Source organism: Trichomycterus rosablanca, chromosome 10 (assembly GCF_030014385.1).
Source record: "Trichomycterus rosablanca isolate fTriRos1 chromosome 10, fTriRos1.hap1, whole genome shotgun sequence".
NCBI classification, from domain to species: domain Eukaryota; kingdom Metazoa; phylum Chordata; class Actinopteri; order Siluriformes; family Trichomycteridae; genus Trichomycterus; species Trichomycterus rosablanca.
Genome location: NC_085997.1, coordinates 12,495,810 through 12,510,808, shown reverse-complemented (window position 1 = coordinate 12,510,808; position 14,999 = coordinate 12,495,810). Strand labels below are relative to the sequence as shown.

General features: G+C 40.1%; 1 protein-coding gene across 2 annotated transcripts in view; it reads left to right on the top strand.

The window, feature by feature from the left end:
• Positions 1 to 14,999, top strand: part of arhgef15b (Rho guanine nucleotide exchange factor 15b) — a 37,037-nt gene that overhangs the window by 12,793 nt on the left and 9,245 nt on the right. For both annotated transcript variants that reach the window (XM_063003602.1, XM_063003603.1), the window contains exons 6-11: positions 6 to 166; positions 2,469 to 2,621; positions 3,991 to 4,120; positions 4,545 to 4,619; positions 6,198 to 6,290; positions 6,899 to 7,053. In XM_063003602.1, coding sequence (XP_062859672.1) covers positions 6 to 166; positions 2,469 to 2,621; positions 3,991 to 4,120; positions 4,545 to 4,619; positions 6,198 to 6,290; positions 6,899 to 7,053 — 767 coding nt within the window. The remainder of the gene's footprint in view (positions 1 to 5; positions 167 to 2,468; positions 2,622 to 3,990; positions 4,121 to 4,544; positions 4,620 to 6,197; positions 6,291 to 6,898; positions 7,054 to 14,999) is intronic.

Below are 14,999 nucleotides of genomic sequence, written 5' to 3'. Positions count from 1 at the left end.
TGTAGAGCATGTATGAGGTGTTGACATCAGAAGTGTCCTACTTGCGTTCCTTGCGAGTGCTGACTGAGCATTTTATGGAGTCACAGGAATTAAATGATACACTTATTATCCGAGACAAAAAAACTCTCTTCTCCAACATTCTACGCATTCGAGAGGTTAGCGAGAGGTGAGTCACTGAGAGATTTTACTGACCGTCATCTTCACATTTGCCAGCAGAGCATAAAAAACATTCAGACAATTTAGAAAAATTTTTTTGAAGAACAAACTGCTTATAATACATTTTAAGTTTGAACTGCACTATATTATTAAATATGTTAATCATAAATGTTTTGCTCAATATTAAAATCCTGATTAGACAGTTTTGTAAAACAAATTATTTATAGTTTTATTTAAGTATCTAAGTTAGATCAACATAAAACTATTTTCTATTACACTTACACAGTTTAATACAATAAATATTATTTATTGCTGTATCTATTTATTACAGCGGCTAGGTGGGTAGCACTGTCGCCTCACAGCAAGAAGGTCCTGGGTTCGACCCCAGGTGGGGCGGTCTGGGTCCTTTCTGTGTGGAGTTTGCATGTTCTCCCCGTGTCTGCGTGGGTTTACTCCGGGTGTTCCGGTTTCCTCCCACAGTCCAAAGACATGCAAGTGAGGTGAATTGGAGACACTAAATTGTCCATGACTTTGTTCGATATAACCTTGTGAACTGATGAACCTTGTGTAATGATTACTACCGTTCCTGTTATGAATGTAACCAAAGTGTAAAACATAATGTTAAAATCCCAATAAACAAACAAACAAACAATTTATTACAGTAAGCAAACATACAGAATAAACTGAGAGCTGGTACAGTTAATTAAATTTTTTTATTAGCCAATTACTTGATTTGTGCAAAGTGTATGTTTAACCTAATTGTAATTAAAAATAAGATTAACTGTACATGACTATTTTAATATCATAATGTTTAGCTATATGAATATATTTAAATATATTTGAAGCAGATATACTGTATACAGTGTGGGCTAAAAGTCTGCTACCAGTAGTAAAACTACTTTTATTTTGCATTTCTTTCTGTTTTAATACCATATTTTTCATCACAAATGACACAGTCAGCACTTCAATTAAAGTAAACAAATTTGCATCTTTTAAAAATACATACATTTTAGAATCTCTTGGTATTTGGCTTTACTGAAACACAAGTAAGCTCATTGTGAAATTGATCTTGCCTCTTCCTTTGTACTGAAGCTCAGATTTTCAAGAGTCCTATCTTTCTATTAATGCAAATCCGCAGACAGTTTTAGGTAGAACAGAACAGTGTTCACTTGCTATGAACATAGTTGAAAAAAAAAAAAGAAATACCAAAAAAATCATAGTTACATTTTTCAAATTTTCTGATTATATGATGATTGTTTACATTCCATAATGCTATCCAAACTGAAGTGTGGGGCTCTAAATAAATTTAGACCAGATTTAGATGTAACCCATTGATTTTTGCATGAAAAACAAATATATGAAATGTATATATGGGCGTAATATAAATAAATACCAATAATAGCAAAAGCTTCTCTGGTCAAATTCAATATTTTGTTTATTGTTTTTGTAACATTTTGTGCTATAACATTAGAAAGAAAGTTAAATAGGGCATTTATCCACTTTTAGTGCACAACTTCTATTAACTTTTAAAATATAAACAATATAAACAAGGCTTCGCACATTATCAGATGGCCTTGGAATGAAGACAGATCTCCAGGAATGTATCAGTCCAGTTCTACTGGGCTTAGGTTTCAGGTGATGTGCTAACGTCTATAATGAGATATCTGTCAGACATGTCAAGATGTGAGCTGTTACTTAGGTATCTGAAAGAGGAAATGACAAAATGAGCTGATTATTGTCAGCATAGGTATGGTAAAAGAAGGAGTGGCTGTATATGGAAAATAGAAGAGAAAATAAAACTATTAATAAAGGGAAAAATAAGTGCAGTAAAGCAGTAAACATTTATCGCTTAGTGTCGTACTAAATCCTGAGTGGGCTCAGATGACCACCATCATGTGGCAACACCGTCTAGAAAACTAAAAGATAAAAATTGTGGTTTGGAGAAATGTGAAAACCGATATGGTCAGATTATGTATATGTTACCATGTTTTCAACAAGGGAATAAGTACAGTTGTGGCATAAGGCAAGAACACCTATAGAAGGTTTTGTATCAATGCGGTATGTTTGACAGTGCTGTCCACCATTGGCAAAGTTAAGTGAATATCTTTTGTAAGAATTGTGTTCCAATTCTTCAGCACAGTTTAAGAGACCTGTGAAAAGTCAATGAAACTTCTTTTTGTTTTAGCTTTGCAGACTTGTATTCACAAAAAGGGTCTATCTGTCATGTAGCCATTGTGTTTAGCCATTTCTTTTTCTGGTTGTATAGTGGAATCACTGTACTTACCTGTTTTCTACATGGATAAATATAACAGGTTTTTGAAGGACCTCGAGGAGAGGCTGGACCAGGGTTTACTGCTCACCAACATCTGTGATATCATCAGTTACCATGCACAGCATAACTTCCCTGCTTACATCGACTACGTTCGAAACCAGATTTACCAGGACAAGACCTTCACCACGCTCATGTAAGTACGCTAGTGCATGTTCATGCATTTACAACAAAAATAAAGTTTACTCACAGTCTATACGAACTTTTTGAAAATGTTTATGGGCTCCTGGATTACCTGGATTTCTGCATTAAATACTAATAAGCTGTGTCCTGAAATGTAACACAGCTGAAAAATTTACTGTCCTAATATTTAATGAACATGTTTAGCAATTATGCTCAATCCAAATAGGAAATAAATATATAAATTGTATTTTGTATTTAATATCTGGTAAATTACACATAATATAAAGGACTTAAAACTAATATTGTTTATATACACTGATCAGCCATAACATTAAAACCACCTCCTTGTTTCTACACTCACTGTCCATTTTATCAGCTCCACTTACCATATACAAGCACTTTGTAGTTCTACAATTACTGACTGTAGACCATCTGTTTCTCTGCATACTTTTTAGCCTGCTTTCACCCTGTTCTTTAATGGTCAGGACCACCACAGTGTAGGTATTATTTAGGTGGTGGATCATTCTCAGCACTTCAGTTACACAGACATGGTGGTGGTGTGTTAGTGTGTGTTGTGCTGGTATGAGTGGATCAGAGACAGCAGCTCTGCTGGAGTTTTGAAATCACTGCCCACACTATTAGACACTCTACCTAGTTGGTCCACCTTGTAGATATTAAGTCAGAGACAATCGCTCATCTATTGCTGCTGATTGAGTTGGTCATCTTTTAGACCTTCATCAGTGGTCACAGGACGCTGCCCACAGGGTGCTGTTGACTGGATATATTTTTGGTTGGTGGACTATTCTCAGTCCAACAGGGACAGTGAGGTCCCAGCAGCACTGCTGTGTCTTATCCACTCATACCAGCACAACACACACCATTTCAGTGTCACTGCAGTGCTGAGAATGATCCACCACCTAAATAATACCTGCTCTGTGGTGGTCCTGGGAGAGTCCTGACCATTGAAGAACAGCATGATGGGGGCTAACAAAGCAAACAGATGAACTACAGTCAGTAAATGTAGAACTACAAAGTGCTCCTATATATTAAGTGGAGCTGATTAAATGGACAGTGAGTGTAGAAACAAGGATGTGGTTTTAATGTTATGGCTGATCTGTGTATTAATTTAAGCAAAATATTGTTGTCTATTATTATTACGAAATAAAGATTTCAAAAGGTTCACAATGTTCTACTATCTACTGTTTTTGATAACACACTGTGATGTAGACTTAATGTCAGTGTTTTATTTAAATGTTAATAAAAATCAGTGAGCTCTTGTCATAGCTATAATTAATATTAATTACTGCAGTTCAGAAATGCATCTCATTTGTAACACAAGGAAATGACATGGTCCACTGAATCTGGCTTATTTTCTTCCACAGGCAGACCAATTCACAGTTTGCTACTGTAATTGCTTATCTTCAAGATTCTCCCATATGCCAGCGTCTGCCCTTTTCATCCTTCTTGCTGCTGCCCTTCCAGCGGATCACACGCATCAAGATTCTTATTGAGGTACATAAACCTGCAGGTGGAGCATTTTTTTTTCAAAACTCAGGGTTTTTTGTTATTTAATGCGGCATTAATATATGGAATAAATTGTCCATGTATGTCTGGTTATGTTTAACAACGTGTGGCATCAACTTTCATTTTAATAATGATTAATAAAATCATTTGCAATGTAAACACAGTATAAAAGTAATACATTTTAAATTTTATGTGGTAAACATTTACTGATTAAAATGATTTATAAATGTTAAGATTTGGTATCAGTCTGTTTTGATAAAACTTGTCTTTATTAAATATACATAGTGCATATTAAATACAGTATGTTCTGGAGAAACACTATCCATATTCCCGCCAGGAGTCAGAATTGACTACTTTTAATAATAATAATAATAATATGAAACAATATTAAACACACATGTATTGCCATTAGAACATCCTGAAGAGAACTGAAGAGAAGACGAGTGATGAAGAGCTGACCATAAAAGCCCTGACTTCAGTGTCCAAGGTAAACACTGCACAAGGATCAATTGACACTTATATTATATGAAATTAAATAGTACACAAAAAACACCTGTCACAGTTAACATTAACAGTTACAGCATTTAGCAGTCACTTATATCCAAAGTGATTTAAAATTGTGACCAATCACAATGCAGGCAATTAGGGTTTAAAGGTTTTGCTCAGAGGCCCAACATTGGCAAAATGGACCAACCACTGATATGGCATGAACCAGCAACCTTTTAATTACTTCCTTAATGGATGAGCTACCACTGCCCAGTTGGTTCTCCCTACTTCCATTTGGCTGGCACTGCAGAACTATCCACTCTTGCACTTCTAAGCTGTGACAACTTCCTCCACAGCCCACGCTACTCTCAGACATAGCCAACCAGTCAATAGCAAACATATACAAACCCCAAATCAGAAAAAATTTGGGACAGCATGGAAAATGCATATAAGAAACACAGAGGTTCTTACATTTACTTTGACTTTTATTTTAATTGCAGACTTTATGAACCTGAGATATTTCATGTTTTGTCTGATCATCTTTTCATTTATTAATAAACATCCATTCCTGCATTTTAGGCCTGCAACACATTCCAAAAAAGTTGGGATAGTAAAGCATTTACCACTTCGTAATGTTGGCATTTCTTTTAACCACACTTAAAAGAAGGTTTGGCACCGAGGATAAGATGTGCAACAGTACGGTGTCATTGTCACATTTTTCATTTCAAAATTCTCCACACATTCTTTATTGGGGACAGGTCAGGACTGCAGGCAGGCCAGTCCAGTACCCGTACCCTCTTCTTCCGTAGCCATGCCTTTGTAATGTGTGCAGCATGTGGTTTTGCATTGTCTTAATGAAAAATGCATGGACGTCCCTGGAAAAGATGATGTCTTGAAGGCAGCATATGTTGCTCTAAGATTAATGCTCTGCATTAATGCTGCCATCACAGAAGTGTAAATGACCCTTGCCAAGGGCACTGACACAGCCCCATACCATGACAGACCCTGGCTTTTGGACTTGTTGCTGATAACAGTCAGGATGCTTCTTTTCCTCTTCAGTCCGGAGCACTCGGCGTCTATTTTTCCCAAAAAAAGCTGGAATTCTGATTCATCTGACCACAATACACGTTTCCACTGTGTGATGGTCCATCCTAAATGCCTCCAGGCCCAGAGAAGTCAATGCCACTTCTGGACATGGTTAACATAAGGCTTCTTTTTTGCACAATAAAGTTTTAAGTGGCATTTGTGCATGTAACTCTGTATTGTAGAGCTTGACAAAGGTTTGCCAAAGTAATCCCTCACCCATGTGGTTATATCAGCTATTGTTGAGTGGCGGTTCTTGATGCAGTGCCGTCTGAGGGATCGAGGATCCTGGGCGTTCAGCTTAAGCTTGCGCCCTCAGCCTTTACACACTGAAAAATAAAGTTGAGCAGACAAAACAATGTTGGTAGTTGTTCTCTTTTTTTAGTTAATTATAGCTAAAGCATCTGTCAGCATGAAGAAGATAATGTGATTTGTAATGCAGTTGTTACACCATGTGATTTACATAAATAATTTCCCTCTTTTTCATTATGTGCAGATCATAGATGAGTGTAACGTCCAAGTTGGAAAGATGAAACAAATGGAGGAACTGATTGAGATTACCAAGACACTGGAGTTTGATAAACTAAAGGTGGGTTTAAAGTGATTCTTCTACAGATAAAATACACTAAAGTGCACTACATGGATAAAAGTGTGGATGAAATGTGGATGTTTGACCAACGGGCTTGTTGGACATTCCACTCTTAAACCATCAGCGCTAAAATGCCTCACACACCCCTTTTATGTTAGACGCCTTAATTTATACACCTATATTTTGAAGAGATTTAAATTAAAACAAGTCTAAAATACACAGCAAATAAAGCATTTTTTATCTTTTACAAGGCTGCTCCCTTTTACTGGAAAACTTGATATTAAATGACCTGCATTTGCATACTGGAGCCACACTGGCTTATACTGATGTATTAATACTTGTTCTGCATGTCCAACAGAATAAAAAAAAAACTGGATTTTGAGAATATTTTATAAACACCTGAAATAAATTACCACCGGTAAAACTAACAGTTGATAAATACACCATATTTCAAGAGTTTCCAAAATGAACACATTAGATTAGACTAGACCTGACAGTAATCATTTTGTAGAATTAGAAAGACACTTGTTTCTAAGTAGTATTTAGCAAATAAATTAAGACTTGATGTTGATTTACTTATTATACTAATAAGTTTTAAATGTGTTCAGGCAGTACCAATCATCTCACAAAACCGTTTTCTGGAAAAGCGAGGAGAGCTACAGGAGGTGGTAAAAGGTGCAACTCTCTTTCATCTGAAACCCAGATTCACCCCGGTGTTCCTCTTCCTGTTTAATGACCTGCTCGTCTTAGCCAGCAAAAAAGGGTAAGCTCTGTAAACGTGTATACGTGTATATATATACACTGCCTGGCCATAAAAAAGGTCACACACTCTCATTTTTGGTTGGACCGCCTTTAGCTTTGATTACGGAACGCATTCGCTATGGCATCGTTTCCACAAGCTTCTGCAATGTCACAACATTTATTTCTGTCCAGAGTTGCATTAATTTTTCCCCAACATCTTGTATTGATGATGGGAGATTTGGACCACTGCACAAAGTCTTCTCCAGCACATCCCAAAGATTCTCAATGGGGTTCAGGTCTGGACTCTGTGGTGGCCAATCCATGTGTGAAAATGATGTCTCATGCTCCCTGGACCACTCTTTCACAATTTGAGCCCGATGAATCCTGGCATTGTCATCTTGGAATATGCCCGTGCCATCGGGGAAGAAAAAAATCCATTGATGGAATAACCTGCTCAGTATATTCAGGTAGTCAGCTGACCTCATTCTTTGGGCACATAACGTTGCTGAACCTAGACCTGACCAACTGCAGCAACCCCAGATCATAGCACTGCCCCCACAGGCTTGTACGGTAGGCACTAGGCATTATGGGTCCATCACTTCAGCCACCTTTCTTCTTACCCTGATGCGCCCATCACTCTGGAACAGGTTAAATCTGGACTCATCAGACCACATGACCTTCTTCCATTGCTCCACAGTCCAATCTTTATGCTCCCTAGCAAATTGAAGCCGTTTTTGCCGGTTAGCCTCACTGACAAGTGGTTTTCTTAAGGCTACACAGCTGTTTAGTCCCAATCCCTTGAGTTCCCTTCGCATTGTGCGTGTGGAAATGCTCTTAACTTTCACTATTAAACATATCCCTGAGTTCTACTGTAGTTTTTCTACCATTTGATTTCACCAAACGTTTAAGTGATCGCCGATCACGATCATTCAAGATTTTTTTCCGACCACATTCCTTCCTCGAAGGTGATGTTTCCCCACTGTCCTTCCACTTCTTAATAATGCATTGGACAGTTCTTAACCCGATTTTAGTAGTTTCAGCTTCTCCTTAGATGTTTTCTCTGCTTAATGCATGCCAATAATTTGACCCTTCTGAAACAGATTAACATCTTTTCCACGACCACAGGATGTGTCTTTCGACATGGTTGTTTAACAAATGAGAAGCTACTCACTGCATCAGTTAGGGTTAAATAACTTGTTGCCAGCTAAAACATCATCACCCATGCAGTAATTATCCAATGGGAGGCTCTTACTTATTTGCTTAGTTCAATCCAGGCAGTGCAATTTTGGCCAGGCAGTGTACATTATATATATGATCAGTGTATGTATATACAGTATATATATACAGTGTATCACAAAAGTGAGTACACCCCTCACATTTCTACAAATATTTCATTATATCTTTTCATGGGACAACACTATAGACATGAAACTTGGATATAACTTAGAGTAGTCAGTGTACAGCTTGTATAGCAGTGTAGATTTACTGTCTTCTGAAAATAACTCAACACACAGCCATTAATGTCTAAATAGTTGGCAACATAAGTGAGTACACCCCACAGTGAACATGTCCAAATTGTGCCCAAATGTGTCGTTGTCCCTCCCTGGTGTCATGTGTCAAGGTCCCAGGTGTAAATGGGGAGCAGGGCTGTTAAATTTGGTGTTTTGGGTACAATTCTCTCATACTGGCCACTGGATATTCAACATGGCACCTCATGGCAAAGAACTCTCTGAGGATGTGAGAAATAGAATTGTTGCTCTCCACAAAGATGGCCTGGGCTATAAGAAGATTGCTAACACCCTGAAACTGAGCTACAGCACGGTGGCCAAGGTCATACAGCGGTTTTCCAGGACAGGTTCCACTCGGAACAGGCTTCGCCAGGGTCGACCAAAGAAGTTGAGTCCACGTGTTCGGCGTCATATCCAGAGGTTGGCTTTAAAAAATAGACACATGAGTGCTGCCAGCATTGCTGCAGAGGTTGAAGACGTGGGAGGTCAGCCTGTCAGTGCTCAGACCATACGCCGCACACTGCATCAACTCGGTCTGCATGGGCGTCATCCCAGAAGGAAGGGATGCTGAAGACAAGCAGTCCAAGAACATGGATTACGGGAATGCCCTGTGGTCTGACGAGACCAAGATAAACTTGTTTGGCTCAGATGGTGTCCAGCATGTGTGGCGGCGCCCTGGTGAGAAGTACCAAGACAACTGTATCTTGCCTACAGTCAAGCATGGTGGTGGTAGCATCATGGTCTTGGGCTGCATGAGTGTTGCTGGCACTGGGGAGCTGCAGTTCATTGAGGGAAACATGAATTCCAACATGTACTGTGACATTCTGAAACAGAGCATGATCCCCTCCCTTCGAAAACTGGGCCTCATGGCAGTTTTCCAACAGGATAACGACCCCAAACACAACCTCCAAGATGACAACTGCCTTGCTGAGGAAGCTGAAGGTAAAGGTGATGGACTAAACCCAATTGAGCACCTGTGGCGCATCCTCAAGTGGAAGGTGGAGGAGTTCAAGGTGTCTAACATCCACCAGCTCCGTGATGTCATCATGGAGGAGTGGAAGAGGATTCCAGTAGCAACCTGTGCAGCTCTGGTGAATTCCATGCCCAGGAGGGTTAAGGCAGTGCTGGATAATAATGGTGGTCACACAAAATATTGACACTTTGGGCACAATTTGGACATGTTCACTGTGGGGTGTACTCACTTATGTTGCCAGCCATTTAGACATTAATGGCTGTGTGTTGAGTTATTTTCAGAAGACAGTAAATCTACACTGCTATACAAGTTGTACACTGACTACTCTAAGTAAAAGCATGCTAAAAGATATGTAGAGAAACAGATGCACTACAGTCAGTAATTGTAGAACTACAAAGTGCTTCTATATGGTAAGTGGAGCTGATAAAATGGACAGTGAGGGTAGAAACAAGGAGGTGGTTTTAATGTTATGGCTGATCAGTGTGTATATATATATATATATATATATATATATATATACAGTGTATCACAAAAGTGAGTACACCCCTCACATTTCTGCAGATATTTAAGTATATCTTTTCATGGGACAACACTGACAAAATGACACTTTGACACAATGAAAAGTAGTCTGTGTGCAGCTTATATAACAGTGTAAATTTATTCTTCCCTCAAAATAACTCAATATACAGCCATTAATGTCTAAACCACCGGCAACAAAAGTGAGTACACCCCTTAGTGAAAGTTCCTGAAGTGTCAATATTTTGTGTGGCCACCATTATTTCTTAGAACTGCCTTAACTCTCCTGGGCATGGAGTTTACCAGAGCTTCACAGGTTGCCACTGGAATGCTTTTCCACTCCTCCATGACGACATCACGGAGCTGGCGGATATTCGAGACTTTGCGCTCCTCCACCTTCCGCTTGAGGATGCCCCAAAGATGTTCTATTGGGTTTAGGTCTGGAGACATGCTTGGCCAGTCCATCACCTTTACCCTCAGCCTCTTCAATAAAGCAGTGGTTGTCTTAGAGGCGTGTTTGGGGTCATTATCATGCTGGAACACTGCCCTGCGACCCAGTTTACGGAGGCAGGGGATCATTCTCTGCTTCAGTATTTCACAGTACATATTGGAGTTCGTGTGTCCCTCAATGAAATGTAACTCCCCAACACCTGCTGCACTCATGCAGCCCCAGACCATGGCATTCCCACCACCATGCTTGACTGTAGGCATGACACACTTATCTTTGTACTCCTCACCTGATTGCCGCCACACATGCTTGAGACCATCTGAACCAAACAAATTAATCTTGGTCTCATCAGACCATAGGACATGGTTCCAGTAATCCATGTCCTTTGTTGACATGTCTTCAGCAAACTGTTTGTGGGCTTTCTTGTGTAGAGACTTCAGAAGAGGCTTCCTTCTGGGGTGACAGCCATGCAGACCAATTTGATGTAGTGTGCGGCGTATGGTCTGAGCACTGACAGGCTGACCCCCCACCTTTTCAATCTCTGCAGCAATGCTGACAGCACTCCTGCGCCTATCTTTCAAAGACAGCAGTTGGATGTGACGCTGAGCACGTGCACTCAGCTTCTTTGGACGACAAACGCGAGGTCTGTTCTGAGTGGACCCTGCTCTTTTAAAACGCTGGATGATCTTGGCCACTGTGCTGCAGCTCAGTTTCAGGGTGTTGGCATCTTCTTGTAGCCTTGGCCATCTTCATGTAGCGCAACAATTCGTCTTTTAAGATCCTCAGAGAGTTCTTTGCCATGAGGTGCCATGTTGGAACTTTCAGTGACCAGTATGAGAGAGTGTGAGAGCTGTACTACTAAATTGAACACACCTGCTCCCTATGCACACCTGAGACCTAGTAACACTAACAAATCACATGACATTTTGGAGGGAAAATGACAAGCAGTGCTCAATTTGGACATTTAGGGGTGTAGTCTCTTAGGGGTGTACTCACTTTTGTTGCCGGTGGTTTAGACATTAATGGCTGTATATTGAGTTATTTTGAGGGAAGAATAAATTTACACTGTTATATAAGCTGCACACAGACTACTTTTCATTGTGTCAAAGTGTCATTTTGTCAGTGTTGTCCCATGAAAAGATATACTTAAATATCTGCAGAAATGTGAGGGGTGTACTCACTTTTGTGATACACTGTATATATATATATATATATGTGTGTATATGTATACATATATATGTATATGTATATATATGTGTATATGTATATACAGTGTATCACAAAAGTGAGTACACCCCTCACATTTCTGCAGATATTTAAGTATATCTTTTCATGGGACAACACTGACAAAATGACACTTTGACACAATGAAAAGTAGTCTGTGTGCAGCTTATATAACAGTGTAAATTTATTCTTCCCTCAAAATAACTCAATATACAGCCATTAATGTCTAAACCACCGGCAACAAAAGTGAGTACACCCCTTAGTGAAAGTTCCTGAAGTGTCAATATTTTGTGTGGCCACCATTATTTCCCAGAACTGCCTTAACTCTCCTGGGCATGGAGTTTACCAGAGCTTCACAGGTTGCCACTGGAATGCTTTTCCACTCCTCCATGACGACATCACGGAGCTGGCGGATATTCGAGACTTTGCGCTCCTCCACCTTCCGCTTGAGGATGCCCCAAAGATGTTCTATTGGGTTTAGGTCTGGAGACATGCTTGGCCAGTCCATCACCTTTACCCTCAGCCTCTTCAATAAAGCAGTGGTCGTCTTAGAGGTGTGTTTGGGGTCATTATCATGCTGGAACACTGCCCTGCGACCCAGTTTCCGGAGGGAGGGGATCATGCTCTGCTTCAGTATTTCACAGTACATATTGGAGTTCATGTGTCCCTCAATGAAATGTAACTCCCCAACACCTGCTGCACTCATGCAGCCCCAGACCATGGCATTCCCACCACCATGCTTGACTGTAGGCATGACACACTTATCTTTGTACTCCTCACCTGATTGCCGCCACACATGCTTGAGACCATCTGAACCAAATAAATTAATCTTGGTCTCATCAGACCATAGGACATGGTTCCAGTAATCCATGTCCTTTGTTGACATGTCTTCAGCAAACTGTTTGCGGGCTTTTTTGTGTAGAGACTTCAGAAGAGGCTTCCTTCTGGGGTGACAGCCATGCAGACCAATTTGATGTAGTGTGCGGCGTATGGTCTGAGCACTGACAGGCTGACCCCCCACCTTTTCAATCTCTGCAGCAATGCTGACAGCACTCCTGCGCCTATCTTTCAAAGACAGCAGTTGGATGTGACGCTGAGCACGTGCCCTCAGCTTCTTTGGACAACCAACGCGAGGTCTGTTTTGAGTGGACCCTGCTCTTTTAAAACGCTGGATGATCTTGGCCACTGTGCTGCAGCTCAGTTTCAGGGTGTTGGCAATCTTCTTGTAGCCTTGGCCATCTTCATGTAGCACAACAATTCGTCTCTTAAGATCCTCAGAGAGTTTTTTGCCATGAGGTGCCATGTTGGAACTTTCAGTGACCAGTATGAGAGAGTTTGAGAGCTGTACTACTAAATTGAACACACCTGCTCCCTATGCACACCTGAGACCTAGTAACACTAACAAATCACATGACATTTTGGAGGGAAAATGACAAACAGTGCTCAATTTGGACATTTAGGGGTGTAGTCTCTTAGGGGTGTACTCACTTTTGTTGCCGGCTGTTTAGACATTAATGGCTGTATATTGAGTTATTTTGAGGGAAGAATAAATTTACACTGTTATATAAGCTGCACACAGACTACTTTTCATTGTGTCAAAGTGTCATTTTGTCAGTGTTGTCCCATGAAAAGATATACTTAAATATCTGCAGAAATGTGAGGGGTGTACTCACTTTTGTGATACACTGTATATATTGTAGACCTGCATATATATATATACAGTATACTGTATATACAGTGGGGGAAATAAGTATTTGTTCCCCTGCTGATTTTGTAAGTTTACCCCATTACAATGACTTGAAGTAAGGTTTATTTTAACAGAGAGAGACAGAATATCAACAAAAAATCCAGAAAAAAAAAGTTATAAATTAATTTGTATTTAATTAAGGGAAATAAGTATTTGATCCCCTACCAACCAGCAATAATTCTGACCCCCACAGACCGGTTATGTGCCCATGAGGCACACAAATTAGTCCTGTCCCTGTATAAAAGACTCCTGTCACAGAATCAGTTTCTTCCGTTCAAATCTCTCGACCACCATGGGCAAGACCAAAGAGCTATCAAAGGACGTCAGGGACAAGATTGTAGACCTGCACAAGGCTGGAATGGGCTACAAGACCATCAGCAAGAAGCTTGGTGAGAAAGAGACCACTGTTGGTGCGATAATTCGAAAATGGAAGAAATACAAGATCACAGTCAATCACCCTCACTCTGGAGCTCCATGCAAGATCTCACCTGGTGGGGTAAGAATGATTCTTAGAAAGGTGAGGTCAGTCTAGAATTACACAGGAGGAGCTTGTCAATGATCTCAAGGGAGCTGGGAGCAGAGAAATGCTGGATATGACCCCAAGAACACCATCCCCACCGGGCATTTCTTTGCCTCCAAACACGGCGAGTGGAGTTGATGCCAAAGAGCTCAATTTTGGTCTCATCTGACCATATCACATTCTCCCAAGCTTTCTCTGAATCATTCAGGTGTTCATTGGCAGACTTCAGACGGGCCTGTACATGAGCCTTCTTGAGCAAAGGGACTTTGCGGGCACTGCAGGATCTCAATCCATTACGGCGAAGTGTGTTACTAATGGTTTTCTTGGTGACTGTGCTCCCAGCTCCCTTGAGATCATTGACAAGCTCCTCCCGTGTAATTCTGGACTGACCTCACCTTTCTAAGAATCATTCTTACCCCACCAGGTGAGAACTTGCATGGAGCTCCAGAGTGAGGGTGATTGACAGTGATCTTGTATTTCTTCCATTTTCGAATTATCGCACCAACAGTGGTCTCTTTCTCACCAAGCTTCTTGCTGATGGTCTTGTAGCCCATTCCAGCCTTGTGCAGGTCTACAATCTTGTCCCTGACGTCCTTTGATAGCTCTTTGGTCTTGCCCATGGTGGTCGAGAGATTTGAACGGAAGAAACTGATTCTGTGACAGGAGTCTTTTATACAGGGACAGGACTAATTTGTGTGCCTCATGGGCACATAACCGGTCTGTGGGGGTCAGAATTCTTGCTGGTTGGTAGGGGATCAAATACTTATTTCCCTTAATTAAATACAAATTAATTTACAACTTTTATTTAAAGTTTTTTTCTGGATTTTTTGTTGATATTCTGTCTCTCTCTGTTAAAATAAACCTTCCATAAAAATTATAGACTGTTCAAGTCTTTGTAAGGGGGTAAACTTACAAAATCAGCAGGGGATCAAATACTTATTTCCCCCACTGTATATATATATATATATATATATATATATATATATATATATCATTCATTTATTTATGTGTGTGTGTTTGACTCATGAAATT